This window comes from Podarcis tiliguerta, assembly GCF_965153285.1.
Source record: "Podarcis tiliguerta genome assembly, chromosome: 8".
Classification (NCBI taxonomy): Eukaryota; Metazoa; Chordata; class Lepidosauria; order Squamata; family Lacertidae; genus Podarcis; species Podarcis tiliguerta.
Window position 1 is genome coordinate 25,222,731 of NC_139541.1, and position 19,820 is coordinate 25,242,550.

At 49.6% G+C, this 19,820-nt stretch overlaps 1 protein-coding gene across 9 annotated transcripts in view; it reads left to right on the forward strand.

Annotated features, from left to right (window-relative positions):
- Nucleotides 1-19,820, forward strand: part of PLEKHG5 (pleckstrin homology and RhoGEF domain containing G5) — a gene marked incomplete at its 3' end in the record, with an annotated part of 100,248 nt that overhangs the window by 52,730 nt on the left and 27,698 nt on the right. For 7 of the 9 annotated variants that reach the window (XM_083452078.1, XM_083452077.1, XM_083452076.1 and 4 more), the window contains 6 exons: nucleotides 7,175-7,304; nucleotides 8,324-8,426; nucleotides 9,092-9,152; nucleotides 9,404-9,495; nucleotides 10,085-10,221; nucleotides 10,381-10,544. In XM_083452078.1, coding sequence (XP_083308204.1) covers nucleotides 7,175-7,304; nucleotides 8,324-8,426; nucleotides 9,092-9,152; nucleotides 9,404-9,495; nucleotides 10,085-10,221; nucleotides 10,381-10,544 — 687 coding nt within the window. Of the gene's footprint in view, nucleotides 1-7,174; nucleotides 7,305-8,323; nucleotides 8,427-9,091; nucleotides 9,153-9,403; nucleotides 9,496-10,084; nucleotides 10,222-10,380; nucleotides 10,545-18,642; nucleotides 19,247-19,820 lie in introns of those variants that run through there. The other 2 variants (XM_083452083.1, XM_083452082.1) reach the window with 2 other exon arrangements.

Consider the following 19,820-nt stretch of genomic DNA (forward strand, 5'->3'; position numbering starts at 1 on the left):
CCTGCATTCGCTCCATAAGACGCACACACATTTCCCCTTACTTTTTAGAAGGGAAAAAGTGAGTCTTATAGAGCAAAAAATACGGTACTTAAAAAATATATATTATTAAATGCATTTATGTACCAGCTTTTTCTCCAACAACCCTGCGAGGTAGGTGAGGCTGAGAGGCAGCGACTGGCCCAAGGTCATGCAAGGAGGCTGAGTGGAAGATTTGAAGCCTGATCTCTCCCAGGTCTCTAGTCCAGCACTTTTCTAACCACTACACCAGTTTTGAGACTTACCTGGGGTGTTTTGCATGTAAAGCACATGCTGTACCTTCCAAATCTGGGGCAACAGCTCCCCTCTCTTCTGTCCCAAACTCCAGCTGAATCCCTTTGCCCAAGCCAGCCCAAGACATTTTGCTGCCTGAAGATGCTCCGTCTCTCATTCCATGCACAGAATCTGACTGGAGAGGCAGTTTAATCTTACTTCCACACTGGCTAAGGCGACAGCATCCTCCAGTATACCCGAGGAAGGCAGGCTAGCCTAAGAGGCACGGAGCAAGCTAGTTTAGGGGGCACAGAGAGAATAGGGGAAGGCCACTGACTCCTGAGGCAGCTGCTTCCCTCTTTCTAATGGTAGGGCTGGCCGTGCCCTTCTCTTCCCTCTCTTCACTTGTGTGCAACAAGGAAAAGCAGTTGGAAGTAAGGACAGAAAAAGAGGCTTGCTGGATCAGGCCAGAGGAGGCCCATCTAATCCAGCGTCCTGTTCTCAGCGTGACTAGCCAGATGTCCTGATAGGAAGCCCCAGCGCAGAATTTGAACACAAGACTGCTCTCCCCTCCTGTGGTCTCCAGCAACTGGATATTCAGAAGCATTCAGACCTTCCAGGTGTCCCTATTTTCCAGGGGCAGTCCTGGATTAACAGAAGCTGCCCCGGTTTCCGATTTGATCCGGGAATGTTCCACTTTTCATTCGGGTGTCTCTATTCTCATCAGAGAAATGGAGGGGACGTCTCTATTTTCATAGGGGAAATGTTGGGAGGGTAAACTATGAAACTTGCCCAGGAGGGGGCAGCGATAACCACCAGTCTGGATGGCCTTAAAAGAGGAGAGGGCTATTGATAGCTATTGGACACAGTGTCTTTGCTCTGCCTCTGCAGCCAGAGGCAGTAATAATAATAATAATAATAAATAATAATAATTATTTTTTATTTGTACACCGCCCAGTCTGGCTGGGTTTCCCCAGCCACTCTGGGCGGCTTCCAACAAAGGTTAAAAATATATTAAAATGTCACACATTAAAAACTAATAATAAGAAGAATGCTTCTGAATACCAGCTGATGAAAACAGCAGGGACTGGATTGGTTCTCAAATCCTGCAGGCATCCGGTTGGCCACTGTGAGGACAGGATGCTGGACTAGATAGGCCTTTGGCTTGATCCAGCAGTCCTCTTTTTATGTTCTTTTATGCTCATAAGGCAGTTTGCTATGTAGCTTGACACAAATGGAAAAATGAGCGAGGTCCCAACCAAAGAAGAATGGGAACTTAAACAGCTTGCGGACCTAACATATAGAATAAGAGAACAAGAAGAACATACGTTTAAAGAAGATGGGAAAATGTTTATTGAATATAGGGGGGGCTGTGTACACTTGAAAACGTTGGCAGCGTTAAGATAAATTCAACAATGTAAATAAGCTTTGATGGATGTATTAATGGAATGCTGAATGGTTTAGTTTATGTAAAATATGTTTTGTAAAATGAATCATGGAAAGAGAAGAAGGGAAGTCATTGATATTTTAAGGTTGTTTAAATGAATGTTTTAAAATGTAAAACAGAAAATTTAATAAAAAGCATACCAAAAAGAGAGGGGGGGCCTTTTTTTTTTTTTTTTGAAACTTAATGCCCTGCTGGTTACCGCTGCTCCTGCTCACCTGGGGAGGGAGGGAGGGCCTCCGTCCCCGCCCCTCAATGCTGCCGGCTTAGGTTCCAGCTGGGAGAGTTTCCTGGCAGAGACAGGCGATGAGAGGAGGGGGAAGCCAGACCCAGCCGCTGCAGAGGCAAGTACCAGCAAGCCGGACGGCTCCTGCGCTGGCAGCGGATTGCGGCCTGTCTGGGCCCAGCCTGGCAGGAGCGGCTTTCGAGCCCTTACTCACTGCAAGCCCCAGAGATGCCCCACCTGCTTAGTCAAGGCTTTGTCACGGCTGGGATGCCTCCTTCAAATCCTCCCGGAGCCGTGAATCAGCCAGCCAGCCAGCCAGCTGGGGACAGGCTCTCTCTGTCCTGCCCTGGTCTGCAAGACCTGGCTTGGGGGCGAAGTGGGGCCTTAGGGGTGAGTTTCTGGGGCTGGAGCGGCTGGCAGCCTCCTGCTGCGCTCCCAGCGGTTGCGTTTCCTCCGGGGAGGCTCCCTTGTCGCACCTGAGGCTTCTATGTCCGGCCGGGAGAGTGGCATTCGCTTTCAAGATGGCCGTTGAAACAGCCAGCAGCTGTTGGTCCCTCCCTCGTTCTCCTCCTCCACTGTCTCTGGCTCTTTCTGTGCATTTGCCACCCATGTCTGGTTGCCAGCGGGTGCTGGGTCAAATGTGTTTCATCTCCCATCTGAGCCACCTGCTGATTCCGACTCCCCATATCTCCGGGGCTTCCTGTTGCTTCAGCTGCTGGCTCCGTGGCCCTTTCCCTCCCTCTCAGCTTCGAGTGCAGAGAAGGAAAAGCCTTGCAGGAGACTGCTTTCAGCAAGGCTCGGACTTGGGGGCTGCCACGTGGCCTGCCTGCTTTTCAGCCAGGAGCCTGCCTGGCTGCCTTGGTTTGTGTCTGAGGGGTGTCACTCTAGGAACAGTGCGATGGGAGGGTGGCCTGGCTGTTGCACCTGGTAAGACAGGCAGGCATCACATCGGCTCTGTAGGAAGTGTGGCCCTGCACCGGGTAGACTCCCGGCTGCCTGTTTGGGGTTATGCTGGGGAGCTTTAAAATGGCGGCAGTAACTCCTGTGCTAGGGAAATCTTTTGAAGAAAACATATCAACAGGGCACTGAAATGATAATAATCGAGGCAATAAAGTTGCATCTTAAAGATGCAAATAAAGATCATTTGCATATGTCTACAGTGGTACCTTGGGTTATATACGCTTCAGGTTACATACTCTTCAGGTTACACACTCCGCCAACCCAGAAATAGTGCTTCAGGTTAAGAACTTTGTTTCAGGATAAGAACAGAAATCAGGCTCCGGCGGCACGGCGGCAGCAGGAGGCCCCATTAGCTAAAGTGGTGCTTCAGGTTAAGAACAGTTTCAGGTTAAGAACGGACCTCCGGAACGAATTAAGTACTTAACCTGAGGTACCACTGTAGTTACTTTCCATACTTTGAAGGACCAAGACCCCGAGGTGGTTTTTGCTGTCCCCCTTCCACTTCCTGGGCTGCCTTCTGGTAGGAAATTCTCCTCAGACCCCCTCCGACTTTTTCTATTTTGTCAAGGAATTGCCCGCCTGTTTTCGAGGGTATCTCAAAGGCTGGACCCTGAGCTTGGTGGTAAAAGATGGATGCTGGTGGACTCAGGTCACTGAACGCTGATTTCTGCTCTTGCTTTGTGCAACTGTGGAGTGGCTGAATTGTCTGGCCTGCACCACAATTGCAGTACATTTTGCCCACCATGTCTGAGCATGGAAATCTGTATGGCTTCCAATGAAATAGCACTTCTCTTTTCAGATATCATAGAGTTGTAGAGTTGGAAGGGACTCTGGGGGTCATCTAGTCCAACCCCCTGCAAGGCAGGAATCTCAACTGGATCATACATGACAGATGGCCATCCAACCTCTGCTCAAAAACCTCCCAGGAAGGAGGGTCCCTCACCTCTTGTGGGAGCCTGTTTCACTGTCGAACAGCTCTTACTGCCAGAAAGCTTTTCCTTTCTTGTAACTTAAATCCATTGGTTTGGGTCCTATCCTCCAGAGCAAGAAAAAACCCAAGAAGAAATGTGGGCACTATTTACAGTCGGGGGGAAATCCAGGAGACCCCAGTTCAAATCCCTACTCAGCCATGAAGCTTGCTAGGTGACTTTGAGCCAGTCACTAATCTCCCAGCCTAACCTACCTCAAAGGGTTGTTGCCAAGATAAAATGCGGGCACGGGGGGAGAATCGCTCTTGGAGAGAAGGGAGGATAGAGGCAAAATAGAAACCCTGAGGCTCATCTAGTCCAACCCCCTTGCAATGCAGGAATATGCAGCTGTCCCATACGGGGCTCGAACCTGCAACCTTGGTGTTACCAGCCCTGCACTCTAACCAACTGAGCTATCCAGGCTGACATGAATAGCATACTGCAAAACGTCTGTGATTGCAGCTTGGCAGTACAAAGTTTGGGGTGCACAGCATTTGGATGAAATCAGTTAGGAGCATAGGAAGGTGCCTTATATACCGAGTCAGGCCATTCATTGGTCCATCTGGCTCAATATTGTCTTCACTGAATGGCAGCAATGGCTCTCCAGGGTTTTCAGGCAGGGGACATTCCTGGCTCTGCTTGGAGCTGGTGTTGGGGATCGAACCTGGGACCTTCTGCATGCGAAGCGGATACCCTACCGCTGAGCTATGGCCTTTCCCATGAAGGTGGCTGGAACTTGAACTCTGATGGGGCCCAAACTGTATTGGGGCAGATGGAAGTGTGGGTGAGCCTTTCTCATCCCTTGACTGTTCTTGGTGACAAGCCACAGGAAACTGGCTGGTTCCCAAATGCTGGATTTGAAATGATTGTGCCCTGACAGAGGGTCTCTTTCAAGCTCGCCTTGGTCCATTTTGAGGGCGAATATTCTGTGGGCTTTTGTCTGGTCAGCATCCTTGTTCATCACGCAGAGATTATGCAATGCTTCAGGCAGCATCCGATGGCTACCTCGGTGCAAAATAAAACATGTGCCTTTAAAATAAAGTAAGAGTGTGGTCCTCTTGGTTTTGGAAAGGAGGTCGACCTAGTCTTTTGTCAAGCCACAGGAGTAGTTCAATAGCAGTGAATATTGGGCAGCTGAAGAAGTTATATCATTGCCTTTCACTTCAGTTTTGATAATAAGCTTCAGGTCCAAAATATAAATGGCGAATTTCAAATTCAGGGTTGACAGTGAAAAATCTGAATTTCAAAACCTGACAGACCCTTCAGTGTTTGGCTCACAGACCAAAACAAACGGTTAGCCAATTTCTAGCCAAACCTTCAAATATTTGCTGAATATTCTCCGTATTTCAATAAATCAAATGCTGCTTTCAACATTTGCCAGTGTAGGAAAGGTAGGCATGGCTTGGTGTTGAGGAATTTGACTGAATTGACAGCTGACCTGCAATGGCATATTTGATATTTGACATGCAATGGTGTTCAGTAGTTTGCTGAAAGCTTATGAGGTTTCATATTTGAACTGCCAAGAAGGGCCAAAGCACTCAGATTTTAGCCTGGGACACCAACATTTCATCTTCAAAACAGGGATGAGAACAGAAATGTTAAGCATTTTTAAATATTGGTTTTAGGTTTCAGCAGAGGCAATTCCAGTAGCCTGGGCTGCACTGCCCCCTCCTGGATCAATCTGTCATCTCCAGCTCCCTAAGGTGCCGGATTCAATTCCTGCCTGCTGCACTGTGGTCACAACTTCTGATATAAGCACATCTGAGACAGAGGAGGCCATAGCCTGTCAGAGGCAGTGATGCTTCTGCATCCTCAGGAGGGGAGAGGGCTCTTTTGCTCAGACCCTGCCGGATGGCATCCTAGTGATTGGCCCCTGCAATAACAGGATGCTTCACTAGATGGGACATTGACCTGGTCCAGTAGGTCCTCTTTTTCTGTGCTTGTGCCATTGTTGTACGTGAGGTCACAGGGCATCAGGCAGCCCTCAGCCCGACTCGGATGTGTGCTTAAAAATAACTCTCTGGGGTTGCTGAGCAGCCGCAGGCATCCAGGGTGTCCCTCACAATCGGAGGAAGCCTTGTAGCCGCTCTTGCATTGTTCTGCTGCAGACACTTGCTTCCGGCCCCTGTGTGGGGAGGAGCTTTGGTAGGCCAGGGCCACCAGCAGCCTCCTCTGTGAGCCCTGGGGGTGGGGTGGCGCACGTTACTTCAGGCACGAAGGACTCAGGTACCCCTCCTGTGACGGGCTGGGACGTGGGTGGCAGGGCATGAAAGGCCAGCTTTTTACGAGCTAACAAGGGAGCGAAAACAGCTTGGGGGTTTGCCCAGAGGAGGTGTGCAGGCAGCCAAAGGGAGATCCATCCCCCAGTGGAATGGAAGAGAAGGAGGAAGGGAGAGATGCGGCGACAATCTGGATTGCAAATGAATTTGCGAAAGAAAGAGAAACGCAGAGGGAGCTGTTTCCCTGGAACCTGTGCATCTGAACGATGTAGAAGGAGAACCCACTTGCAGTTGGAAAGTGCTGCATGCCATCCTCCCATCTCACTCAAGCACAGGGGTCAGCAAACTTTTTCAGCAGGGGGCCAGTCCACTGTTCCTCAGACCTTGTAGGGGGCCGGACTGTATTTTGAAAAAAAAAAATAAATGAATGAATTCCTATGCCCCACATATAACCCAGAGATGCATTTGAAATAAAAGCACACATTCTACTCCTGTAAAAACACCAGGCAGGCCCCACAAACAACCCAGAGATGCATTTTAAATAAAAGGACACATTCCACTCATGTAAAAACACGCTGATTCCCGGACCGTTCACGTGTCGGATTTAGAAGGCGATTGGGCTGGATCTGGCCCCCAGGCCTTAGTTTGTCTACCCATGTTCAAGCCTTTAAACCTTGAAATTCAGGTGGGGTGGGGAGAAGTAAACGAACCATCGAGAAACTAATTTGGGCTTATCCTGGTTGGAAATGAATTGGAGAAATCTGGGATGGCTAGGAAGAGGAATGAAGCTGGCTTGCTTCTGCTGATATAGTATAGAAGGTCTACATTTGCATCTGTACAGGAAAAACCCCATCATTTTGCAAAAGGTTTTGCCTTTTTGCAGCATCAGTCAAGGGAGGGCAAGGTGCCCTTAAAGAGTGAGCAGGGAAGCAGCTGTGGACTGGGGCTCACATCACCGCTGGCCTGTTAGCTCTGCTGCCAACATGACTGCAGGTGATGGATGTTGGAAATCCAAACCCTGCATCAGGGAGATGCCTCTCCTCTTGGTCCTGGAATTAGACCCTGGCTTGACCTTGCTGTTTCTCTCTCCCCTCCCTCCCTCTGCCAGGTATGCCACCACGCCGAGTGCCAGCAGCTGAACCACAACAGCCCCCTCCACTTGTGTGAAGCGTGTGACGGACGCTTCCACGGTGCCATGCATTTTGACGGGCACATCCGCTTTGACCTGCCGCCGCAAGGTGAGGGGAAAAGCCCAAGTCACGCGGCTGGGTCAAGGACAACTTGGCACAGCCTCCTTTTCACAGGGCTTGTCCGAAGTTCCTAGACAGAGGTTGGATGGCCACCTGTCAGGGATTCTTTAGCAGTGATTCCTGTCCATGGAGGCGCAGGTTAATTCTGTGTCCAGGGCGGCTGTCTACCAGCTCCACCTGGTATGCAGGCTGGGACCCTACTTGCCCGCGGACTGTCTCGCCAGAGTAGTGCATGCTCTAGTTATCTCCCGCTTGGACTACTGCAATGCGCTCTATGTGAGGCTACCTTTGAAGATGACCCAGAAACTGCAATTAATCCAGAATGCAGCAGCTAGACTGGTGACTGGGAGTGGCCGCCGGGACTACATAACACCAGTCCTGCATTGGCTCCCAGTACATTTCCGAGCACAATTCAAAGTGTTGGTGCTGACCTTTAAAGCCCTAAACGGCCTCGGTCCTGTATACCTGAAGGAGCGTCTCCATCCCCCTCGTTCAGCCCGGACACTGAGATCCAGTGCCAAAGGTCTTCTGGCAGTTCCCTCATTGCAAGAAGTGAGGTTACAGGGAACCAGGCAGAGGGCCTTCTCAGTAGTGGCACCCACCCTGTGGAATGCCCTCCCATCAGATGTCAAGGAAATAAGCAGCTATCCTATCTTTAAAAGACATCTGAAGGCAGCCTGGTTTAGGGAAGTTTTTAATATTTAATGGTGTATTGTTTTTAACACTCGATTGGGAGCCGCCCAGAGTGGCTGGGGAAACTCAGCCAGATGGGCAGGGTATAAATAATAAATTATTATTATTATTATTATTATTATTATTATTATTATTATTATTATTTATTAGGGATGACCGGGGGGAGGTAACCTTCCAACTCTGCAATTCTATGATCTCTTTCCAAATGGCTTAGCTGGTGTGCTCTTCAGTGGGCTTCTCCCCGCCCCCCCGGGCAACACAGTGAGGGCTGGATCCTTCATGGGCTATGTCTTCAGCGCTTTTCTCCCTTCCAGGTTCTATCCTGGCCCGGAACGTCTCCACACGGTCGTGCCCACCACGCACCAGCCCTGCCTCAGATGTGGAGGAGGAAGACGAAGGGCTGATTGATGGGAAAGGGTGAGTGGAGGGGAGGGCTGGCTGGCCCAGGAGGCGCTCACAACAGGAGAGCTCCCCTCACTTAGAAAACTAGTGTCTCAGGGAGAAAGGGTCCAGTCTAGCCTTTTCCCTGGTGCATTATTTTGTACGCATACATACCACTAGTGATTCATTAAAAAAAGGGGGGAGGGGAATAGCAGGGCGATTTACAATTATACAAAAAACAAAACAAAACCCCACACCATAAAAAGCATACTTAAAAAGTTGAAATCAGAAAATAGCTAACAGTTGTGGAAGGGCGCATTCTCAATTGCTGGACTGAACAAAAACTATTCCAGTAGGCGTTTTAAAAGTTGAAATAGAAGGCGCTTGCAATTTCATTTGGCTTTCTTTCTTAGTGGGGGGTGTCTGGTGGGGATTTTGTGCCATTTGAAAATCTACTTTGAACAAAAAAACCAAAAAAACCCTGGTACAACCCACTGGGAGCTGTATTGCACACCCCCACTCGACACGTCGGTCAGCTTGATAGGAATTCTGCAAAGGCGTTAATAAACTGTATGGGAGCTGGTGGGGCAGAACGTTTCCTGGATCAGAGGGGAAAGTTGTGCCTGCCTTCCCTTGCTGTTGTGGGGCAATATGAGGGGGACCTTCTAACTCCTTTCTGCCTGCTGGCTGGTCTCTTTCAGGGACAGGAAGAGCTCAGCCTTGAAGCTGCCAAAGAAGAAGGCTCGCAGGAGGCACACTGACGTAAGGAGGCCACTTGCGCTCATTCCATGACTGCACCTTGTTTTCACTCTGAAACCCTGGGAATTGGGTCTGGCCTCATCCTGGGCAGGACCCTAGAAGTCACAGAAGCCTCTTTGCATGCCCTGCAGAGGGCAGGAGGGGTGGGAATGTGCCCTGGTGGTCCTCCTCCACGCGCTAAGACATTGGGGTGGGACAGAGGCCTGGCGACGGTTTTGAATTCTGGCTGACATTCTTCTGCGTTTCTCCCACAGGACCCTAGCAAGGAATGCTTCACCTTGAAGTTTGATCTGAACGTGGACATTGAGACGGAGATCGTGCCAGCCATGAAGAAGAAGTCCCTGGGGTAAGGAGGGCAGAGAGCAGCTTAGCCTGGGGTGCAAGCTGGGCGGGGGCTTCACTCGTGTTTGGGAGCCCAGGAAAGCTGTGGGTCCAAGGCCTCATCTGGAAGCAGCTCCAGCAATCCTGAGCCCATCAGTTCAGCGCAGGATCCTAACCTGCTCCCAACACCTGATGTTTAGAGGGCAAAGGTCTGGCTAGTTCTGCTGCTGAGGTTCTGACTGCTCTGATGTGCAGCTCCTGCTTGGAAACGGGTGTGGGGAAACAAGGTTAGGCTGAGAGTAAGTAACTGCCCCCAAGGTCACACCTATCTGAACAGGAAGGTCTTTGTAGCCTGTCAGCAGAAGGATAACAAGGAGGGAGCCAGTCAGGAGGGAATCCCACAATTTAGGAGCCGCCACAAAAAAGGCACTTTCTCATCTCACTGCCAGCTGTGCCTCTTGTGTTGATGGTGCTGATCCGATGATCTCAGCACCCAGGCAGGTTTGCATTGGGAGCTACGGCCTTCCAGGCATTCTGAGCCCAAGCTAGTTCCAACACATCGATTAACTGGCAGCTCCACTTACTGGTTCTCTCTCTTTTCTTTTAAAACCCAGTGAAGTGCTGCTGCCGGTTTTTGAGAGGAAGGGAATCGACCTGTCTAAAGTGGACATTTACCTGGACCAGTCCAACACCCCCCTCTCACTCAACTTCGAGGCCTACCGGTTTGGAGGACATTACCTTCGTGTGAAAGGTAGGCTGCTGCGTGTCTCTCCTGAGGTTGATGGGAGATGTTGTCCAACCCATCCAGAGAGCTCCAGGTTGGGAAAGCCTCTTTGGCAATATGAGAGGGATCTCTCTGTCCGGAATTGCCCTCCAGACCTGCCCCATGGCCTCCTCTTCTGCATTGCAGCCAAACCTGGGGATGAACTCAAAGTGGAGCAGGCGGTGAAGGACTTCAAGTCGCTGAGTTTGCCTATCCTCCGTCCTGCGGGCACTGGCCCGTCCTTCCCCAGCACCCCCTCTCTCGACCGCCTGGAGCAGTTGTCGCTTCGGAGGGAGAGTAGCGACATCCTGGTGAGTAGGGGGAAAGGGATGGGGTGGACAGGAGTAGGGACCCTGCCCTTGAGATCGAGGAAGCCTGTGGGTCTGCAACTTGCGCTGCTCATTATTTCTCTGTTTGTTTCACTCCATCTCATAATGTTTGTGCTAAGGCAAAAACCCGAGCAATATAAAACCAAGCAAGGTTTCTTGTTCGTTTGTCAGCAAGAATTTGTTTATCAATAGCAATGCAGAGTCAAAAGTGCAAACAAGATAACTTGCAGCCTTATAACAGTATATATTTACAGTAGATAATTGAGCAAGTCAAATGAATTTGGATATGCCAAAGATATTGAAAAATAAAATTTAAGGAACTGCAGAAAGAAGGGGAAGGAAGTCAAATTTTGAAATGTGAAATTGATTGTAAAACTAATGAAATGTATAAATTTGAAAAGTATAAATAAAAAACTAAAAAAAAAGGGCAGACAAGAAGAACATCAGTTGAAATCAATGAAACGTAGGAGCGATGCCAAGGATGTAAATAATCAAAAGCAGGGAACTCATTAAAAAAAAAAAGATAGTTAAGCACATCATGAAAGCCACACTAAACAATTGATTTCTTATGAATCTATACACATATGCTTAGAAGCAAATTTATAAATGATCACTATAATTTAAGTCGAAATGCAATCCATCTTCCTGTTGCAGGGAAGACTGCGACCTTGTGATCTGTGTGCTGCCTGCTGCCTCAGGTACAGCAAAGGCACCTGTCTGTACCCAGCAAGGAGTTCCCAAAAGTGATTTCTGACAAATGTATACTTTGGTTTTATGATATTCTGGAAACTGACCCTGGGCAGGAGTAATGGTCTTGCACTGCCACCCTCCCAACAGGGTAGTAGGGGGGCAGCAGTTAGGTTAGGCCTTTTTGGGTGCATTCCAGTAGCTGGTCTGGTGCTCTGGCTAGTGCACCCCCCAAAAAATCTGGTGAGCACCATTGCAGGGCTGGAGGCACAACACCATTCCCATGGGCCAGAGGCTGCTCTTGGTCCTGGGATCATTCTCAGTGATGGAGGGCAGTCTGCAAATCAAGATACCAGGTAAAGACATAGCAAGAGGTGCTTGGCTTTGCTCCTGCTGCCCAGGTCCTGTTTTCAGCCTTCCCATGCATCTTCTCGCTTCCTTTGGCAGCCTGACGCTGCTGAGATTTTCCTGCAGCACGTTTGTGTTTGTGTTGACGGCACAGCACAGCAGAGGGGCGGTCCGGCTTGTGTCAGGAGGAAATGAATTGTTTGCCATCCGGCTGTGAGTGTGTCAGGGATACCCGGGCGAGGAGGCAGACACGAGGCATGCCCGCCTCTCGTGCACGTCTGAGCCTTTGTCTGTTTTGCACGAGAGAGTCGTGTGTCACTCAGCATGACAGATTGCCTTCCGTGCCTCATGCGGCGTTGGAGCAAGACTCCAGGCGTGGCTCTGCTCTGTGGGAAGAGTGGATGGATCTGTCAAAATGGATATATTTGTGCAAGCCGTTTCCCCATACGTAATGCATTTCTGTATGCTGCTTTTCAACACGCCTGCTCCTGACACATAATATGCGTCATTTGGAGTGCCATGAAATTTGGAGAAGTGCAAATTTCAAAGGGTGGCTGTGTTTCGCTTTGAGTAGTGCTTCAGGAAGTGTCGATTGCGGAGGGTCGCCTTCAAAAGTCAGTCGAGCTGAACTTTCCCAGTATGTTTCTGGGCTGCCTCAGTGCGCATGTGGCGGGACTTTGCTTATTCACCCCCTTGCTGTGGTTCCTGTATTCGTTAGGACCTAAGAAGAGCCTGCTGGATCAGGCCTATGATCCATCTTGTCTAGCACCCTGTTTTCACAGTGGCCAACCAGATGTCTCTGCTGGCAAGCCTGCAATCAGGATCTGAGCTCAACAGCACTCTTCCTTTCCTATGGCTTCCAGAAACTGGTATTCAGAAGCATTTCTGCCTCTGACTGTGAAGGCGCAGCTTATCAACCATGGCTAATTGCCATCAATAGCCTCCACCCCCTTCCCACTTCCTCAATAGCCTTTCCCCTTATAATTTGGTTGTAATTAGTTAATTCACCCTCATTGTAACCTGTCTGCTTTGCGGCAGTCCAAACCACCCCATTCCCATCAATGGTCCCTCTTAAGTTCTCATCCAGCAATGTCTGGGTGGAAATATTAAGGCTGGGGTTCCCTACATGGCTGCATCGTCCCATATCCACTTGTCTGTTGCTTGCTTGGCGTCTGAGAGGAGATGTCCTCCTTCACAGCCCATCAGTGGCAGAGGACAGTGGTGTAGCGTGGGTTGCCAGCGCCCAGGGCTGTGCAGAGGGTGGTGGTGGTGGGAGGGAGGGAAATGGACAGAGTCCACATGTGCATTCAACTATATCACCCACAGAGATAAGAAAAGAAGAACCATTCTGTTATCTGGAGAGGTCACTTCCTGGTTCACATGGAGAAGCTGTTTTCAGTGGAGCCCAGTGATGGAAGCTCACAGCTGTATTGAGGCAGCACTGTGTGTTCAAATTTTGCACCCCTAACAAATTTTGTGCCTGGGGCAACTGCCTCTATCACCCCTCCACTCTACGCCACTGGCAGAGGATGTGAGCCAGAGGAGGGGACTTTTCTGGTCACTCAGCATCCCTCCTGGCTTGCTGTGGCAGCTGGTACCAGGGACGGAGCGACAGGGGTGTGATAGGGGCGCTCTACCCTGGGTGCCACCACTAAGGTGGGTGGCAGGTCCTGGGTGGCACTCACCATGGGGCCTGCAGTGTGCCCGACCCATGCGTCTCTCCTGGGAGTGACGTGGTGGCTTGGGCATGCACAGGCTCTGCTGCCGAAAAGCTCCGCCTGCTGCCCCCCCCCCCGTAGGGCAGCTAAGGGGGAGGAGGCAGGCAGACTCCTCGGAGCCCTGCAGGTGGCTGGCCCCGCCCCCGTGCCCCTGCTGCCCCCGCGTGCCGCTGCCCCTGCCCCCCGGGCACCCAGTCGGCTTGCTCCGCCACTGGCTGGTAGCCTTTCCGACAAGCAGGGCAGAGGGCAGGGAGAGATCCACAGTATGTGCAGACAGGTCTAAAGGCAGGCAGAACTGCAGAGGAGCTTAGAGCAAGTGTTGGGTGTGTGCCTAGGGTGTTTATTTGCTCCTCTCAACAGCAGGTAGCCAAGGCAAGCAACTGTCCCTTAATGAGTGCTAATGGGATCAGAGCCTTTGCTACGCAGGGAGCTCACCAGACTCCAGATTATCACGTCATGCGGCTGATCTTTATTAGATTTAATGTAGCAGAGACACCTTGTGTCTCAAGTCCTGTGCCCAGGCGCCACCAGAGCCCCAGATGGGTGCTGTGTTTGCTACCTGAAGCCTAGGTTTGCCCCATCCCATATTAAATGGGGAGATGGCGTGCTCTGGTTTAAAACAAGCAAACAGACAAAGAAACCAGGAAAAATGTCTCCCAACAGGAAATGAATGAAGATCCTTCTCTCACCACCCAAACCGCTTTGCTTCTAAGTCTATCCATAGGTTTTATTTATTTATTCGATTTATATCCCACTTTTTTCTCCAAGGACACAGTTCCAGTGAAGTGGAACTGGTCTGTGACAGTAATAATAAATTCATTCATTCACTTTGTTCAACCCTCCTTACTGAATCTCCACAACAACCCTGTGAGGTAGGGTGGGCTGAGAGGCAGTGAGTTGCCCAATATCACCTACTGAGCTTCCTGGCTGAGTGGGGATTTGAACCCTGGTCTCCCAGGTCCAAGTCTGACACTCTAGGCACTACACCAAACTGGCTGTATATCCTTTCTGCGCTCTCTCTCTCCCCTCTTACATCCTTCTACTCTGCAGCCACCCAAGGAGGCTCAGGGGAAAAAAATAATAACAATTAAATACAGTTATATCCTGCCATAAAACCAGCTTAAAAATTAACAGTGAAAGAAAAACAGAGATGGCAGATAGCCATTCTCAAACACTGACTCCTTGGCAGTCCTGGGAAAGGGAAGACTTGAGTGTGAACCATAGTTGGGGAAGAATTTCCGCCCCCTCCTCATTGCCCCTTTTGTTGTAAAAATAAGCCCTCCCACGTTACATGAAACGGGGCAGATGCACATTAAAATAATTGGTTCTGTCCTAAACCCATCATGCACTTGCTGGTCATCTTCAGCTGTCTGAAGGCTTGTCACACAGAAGATGGAGCAAGCTTGTTTTCTATCACTCCAGAGGGGAGGAACTGAACCAATGGGTTCAAATGGCAAGGAAAGAGATTCGGACTAAATGTTAGGAGAAGCTTTCTGAGGGTAAGAGCCATTTGAGAGTGCCACGGATGACCTCAGGAAGTTCATTGGAAATCTTTAAAAGAGAGGTTTGCTGCCCACCTGCCAAGGATCCTTTAGCTGCAATTCCTTCACCCCAAGGACCCTTCGAGGTCCCTTCCAGCTCTATGATTCTGTGATTCTATGGTTCCACCTCCTTTCTTGCCTGCTGCTCCAGTGTCCAGAAATAATATATTGAGAGCCATCTGTGCCACAGCATCGGTAGGCCATAAAGTAATCTATTAATGAGAAGAAACTTCAACCCTGTGATAACATTCTGAAGAATGTTTCCTTACGCCACCTCATTTTGTAGAAGTTGCTCTTTAGTTAAGGATGCAAATTTGCATGCCGGTGCGGCTCTGACTTCTGAATGTGTTACTCGGAAGGCTATGTCTTTCCCAAATCTTACCTGCTTGGCCCAAGCGGGGAAAACCCAACAGGCCAATGCCTGCATGGCTCTTGCTTTGTAGGAGATTTCTCAAAGTCGGTGAGAGATGTTTTTGTGTGTTGCATTCCTGCAATAGCCATCTGTTACGGAAAATCTAGGTGCGAGGCTGCTCATTCACCCAGCTCGTCTGCCCTGCAGAATAAAGGAAGGAGTCCAGCCACCAACAGGAGCAAATATCTGTAGACCAAAGTTTATTGCGCAACAGGTTCAAAGAGGAATTTTGAACCCTGAAGATGGGGTGACAAGGACTTTTAAAAGTTTCTATCTTATCCCAGCATACAGTTCATTAAGCATCTTCACTGCATCATTGCTACATCAGAAATGGGGAGGGTTATACATGAGTAACATAGGAGGAATGTGTTGGGGCAACAGGGGGATACAGGATATGTATTGGGAAATAGATTCTAAGCACCTACTACAAAGGGACAGTAAAACTTTGGTTTGCATAGTCTGCCACCTGGGCAAGTCTGGAGGAGTGCCTTTGCCCAGCGATTGACACCTATGAGTACCTTTCTGTGAGTATGTGACCTCCTGCCTGAGGGATTATGGCGGAGACCAAGTGGTTTCCAAGTCCTTGGCCAATTAAGCAAATTGGTGGTGGAATGAAGGAAACTGGCAAAGGAGTTGATTTTATATGATTTTTAAAGCTGGGTAACTTCCCTGAGCTGTCAAATCAAAAGGGTACATTTGTGCATAATATTTGAAACATTTAACAACTTTAAAGATGTGCCCCCCCCCTGTAATTTCCGTAACACATTGAAGGAATGGAGCAGCTCCCAGGTGAGGAAAGGTGGTAGGATTAGGGACTGTTTAGAGAAAAGGCAAGTAAGTTTATAAAATTATGCGTGGCCTGGGGAAAGTGGCTCGAAAGACGTCCGTACCCCCAACACTAACACTCACGGACATTCAGTGAAGCTGAATGTTGGGAGGTTTGGGACAGACAAACATAGTTTGTTAAACTGTGGAATTCACTGCAACAGGTGGTAGTGATGACCACCAACCAAGATGGATTAGACAAATTCTTTGAGGAGATGGCTGTTGATGGCTGCTAAGCATGATGACTGTGCTCTGCCTGCACAGTTGGAGGTAGCAATGCTTGTGAATACCAGTTGCTGGAAACAGAACAGGTGTTTGGAGAAGGCTCCTGTGTTCTGGTCCTGCTTGTGGATTTCCCATAGAAGCAACTGGTTGGCCACTGTGAGAACAGGATGCTGGACTAAGATGGGCCAGTGGCATGATCCATCTGGTTCTTCTTATGTTCATATACATAATAATAATGGTGATAATAAGCCGGACCCAAACACAAGAGCAACCTTCCCTTTTGTGGCTTCTGGCAAATGCCATTCAGAAGCATACAGGAACCAGGTCCCCCACTGTTGGGGCAAAAGAACCTTCAGCAATATCTCCCTATATACATAAAAATGTAAGGCTGTCATCACCCAGTCCCCACTGGAGAATTTATAGTGCCGCAGCAGAATCCTGGATTTGTATGAAGCCGTGGCAGAGGAGGGGTTTGAGTGTTACAGGGGCCAACCAGGTGCCCTGTTGGGAAGCCCACAAGAATCACCTATACCATCCAACATTTCTCCAATGAAAATAGGGATGTCCTATTCTATAATAATAATAATAATAATAATAATAATAATAATAATAATAATAATAATGTTATTTTTTAAACCCTCCCCGTCTGACTGGGTTGCCCCAGCCACTCTTATGTCATTTCTCCTCTGCTTGGCTGTAGTCAGAAGAGTGATGAAGGAATGGGAGGAAGCACAAGATCTGCATTCTCACTCTGTGTACCTTTGAGTACCAGAAAGAGGGGGTGTGTGTGTGTGTGTGTGTGTTTTGCAGCAGGTGTTTTGCAGCAGTGGCTGTCCCCTGTTGGAAACTGGATGCTGTGCTGGAAGGATCTTCTTATCCTTGATTTTGCAGCACACTGTTTGTGCATGTGTGTGCACAAAACAGGGTGCACAACACCCAACCCCTCAATCTGTTTTATCGCGTTAGGACACATCTGTACCGCTTAATCATTTGCATTGCTAAGCAGTGTACATAAAAAAAACAGGAACTGGGACGTTAAAACAGCAACAACTATAAAAAACCTATCATAAATCCAAACATAACCTTGGAATGTCTGCTGGAGCAAGAAAGGCTTAGTCATGCGTCTGAAGTTCTGCTATGTTTCAGTTAAAGCTATTCTATTGGTTAACTTAATAAACAAACAAACAAACAAACAAATCAGGATCATAAGAACATAGGATTTAGGGTATTGGAGCACCTTCCCTAAGGCAATGCCACTAAAGTGTTGGGCACTTTTGAGTGAGCATAGGGAAAACTGAGAACAAGTGTGCTCTGCAACAAAATGTTACAGTGCTTACTCATAGAATCATAGAGTTGGAAGAGACCACAAGGGCCATCGATTCCAACCCCCTGCCAAGCAGGAAACACCACCAGAGCACTCCTGACATATGGTTGTCAAGCCTCTGCTTAAAGACCTCCAAAAAAGGAGACTCCACCACACTCCTTGGCAGCAAATCCCACTGTCGAACAGCTCTTACTGTCAGGAAGTTCTTCCTAATGTTTAGGTGGAATCTTCTTTCTTGTAGTTTGGATCCATTGCTCCGTGTCCGCTTCTCGGCTTGTGCTTTTGTTCAGGGTTCTGGCCTGCCAGCTAGCCAGCCAGCCAGCTGTATCCTACAAACTGTCAAGAGACTCAGTCGGGACACTTCTATCTTTCTCCCCCCCCCCTTTTTTTTGTTTGTTTTACCTTTCCAACTGATATTCAATACTCTGTGACTTCTAAGGACTCTCAATCCTCATAGGGCTGCTTTTTCTGGGGTGGGCTGTATACCCCCTTAGGCTTCTTATTTATTTTTTTGCTACTTCTGCAAACCTGGGAATATTGAGGTAGACTGGCTCTGAACACAGACGTTCCATCTAGCTATCATGTCTGGTAGCCATCGTTCAATGTTCTTAAAGCTGCGCTTTAGGGACATGAAGGAAGTCCTGTTGGGTTGAACAAAATGTCCCTCTAGTCCAGTGCCAGCTTCCCATAGTGGGCAGCCAAATATCTCTGCAAAGTCCACAAGCAAGCCTCTCCTGTCTCGGCTCCAGTGATACGGAGATCTGTTCCTGTTTCAAACATTTCCCCTGCTTCAGCTCCTCCCTCTTTCCCCAAAGTTTCGGGGGGAGGCTGGGCTGTGATGCTCAGGTTTTTACAGAGCAGCTTGTGACTGCTTCTTGCACTCTGAACCCCGTCCAGCCACCCCGCCCTGCCAGCTGTCTCTTGGGCTGGCCCGGCCCCTACAGCTCCTTCCCTGATCTTTGGATTCCTGTGCCAAGCTGCCTGCCAGCCTGCCTCGGAGGTGAGCTTGGAAACCTCACCCCCCATCCAGCTTGTGGTCGAGGGCAGCCCCTCAAGTAGGATGCGGTTTCTCTCCATGGCCAGCCGGACTTGGAAACCTTTGGAGCCGATCTGCTGCCTGCTTTGGCCTCTGTGCTGGGATTGAAGAGCTGGAACTGATCTCAGGGGGAAAGGGCTCCTTTGGTCCCTCACCCCATCCTCTCTTGGCCTGACATGGTTCGGAGGCAGCAACAGCCTCGCAGCCTCGCCTTGTGGACATGCTGAGCCCCAGATGGACCACATGGAATGTCCCCACTCATCTCAGCCCACCTAGGACCTCCCATCTTATCCGCTTCTTCCGTTTCCCTGATGAGCCCCCTGGCAGAGAACCGCAGAGAGACAGCCAGCCAGCTGTGGCCCCAGGATTTGTTGCCTCCAGGATCAAGATATATAATTCTCAGCTGGCTGATCCTGCAGTTTGTCAAGAGGCGGTGAGGTCTGGAGGAGCCCCAGGCGTCAAGGAGGAAGAGTGCCCCGGCTTGCAAGCACACTCCCTAAAAGGACAGCGAAGGGGTCCAACAGAACCTGGGGATGGGCCTGGCACTGGAGAGAAATGGCGGCTGAGTGTGAGTTGTCCTGGGCAGAGAGGAGGGATCTCAAGGGAACAGCTGGGAGTGAGAGAGGAGGATGGGTGGTTCTGAAAGGAACAGGGCAGCTGATTCTCAAGTGGAGGATGTGGAAAGAGAAAAGTTTTCTCTCCCTCTCTCAACACTAGAACTTGTGGGCGTTCGGGTGCAGCCTGATGTTGGGTGCAATTCTCTGTACGGTGAAGGAGGCAGGAATTGCTACCAGCTAAGATGGTTTGTTGGGTGGCGCTGTGGGTTAAACCACAGAGCCTAGGGCTTGCTGATCAGAAGGTCGGCGGTTCGAATCCCCGCGACGGGGTGAGCTCCCATTGCTTGGTCCCTGCTCCTGCCAACCTAGCAGTTTGAAAGCACGTCAAAAGTGCAAGTAGATAAATAGGTACCGCTCCGACGGGAAGGTAAACGGCATTTCCGTGTGCTGCTCTGGTTTCTCCAGAAGCGGCTTAGTCATACTGGCCACATGACCCGGAAGCTGTACGCCAGCTCCCTCAGCCAATAAAGCGAGATGAGCGCCGCAACCCCAGAGTCTGTCATGACTGGACCTAATGGTCAGGGG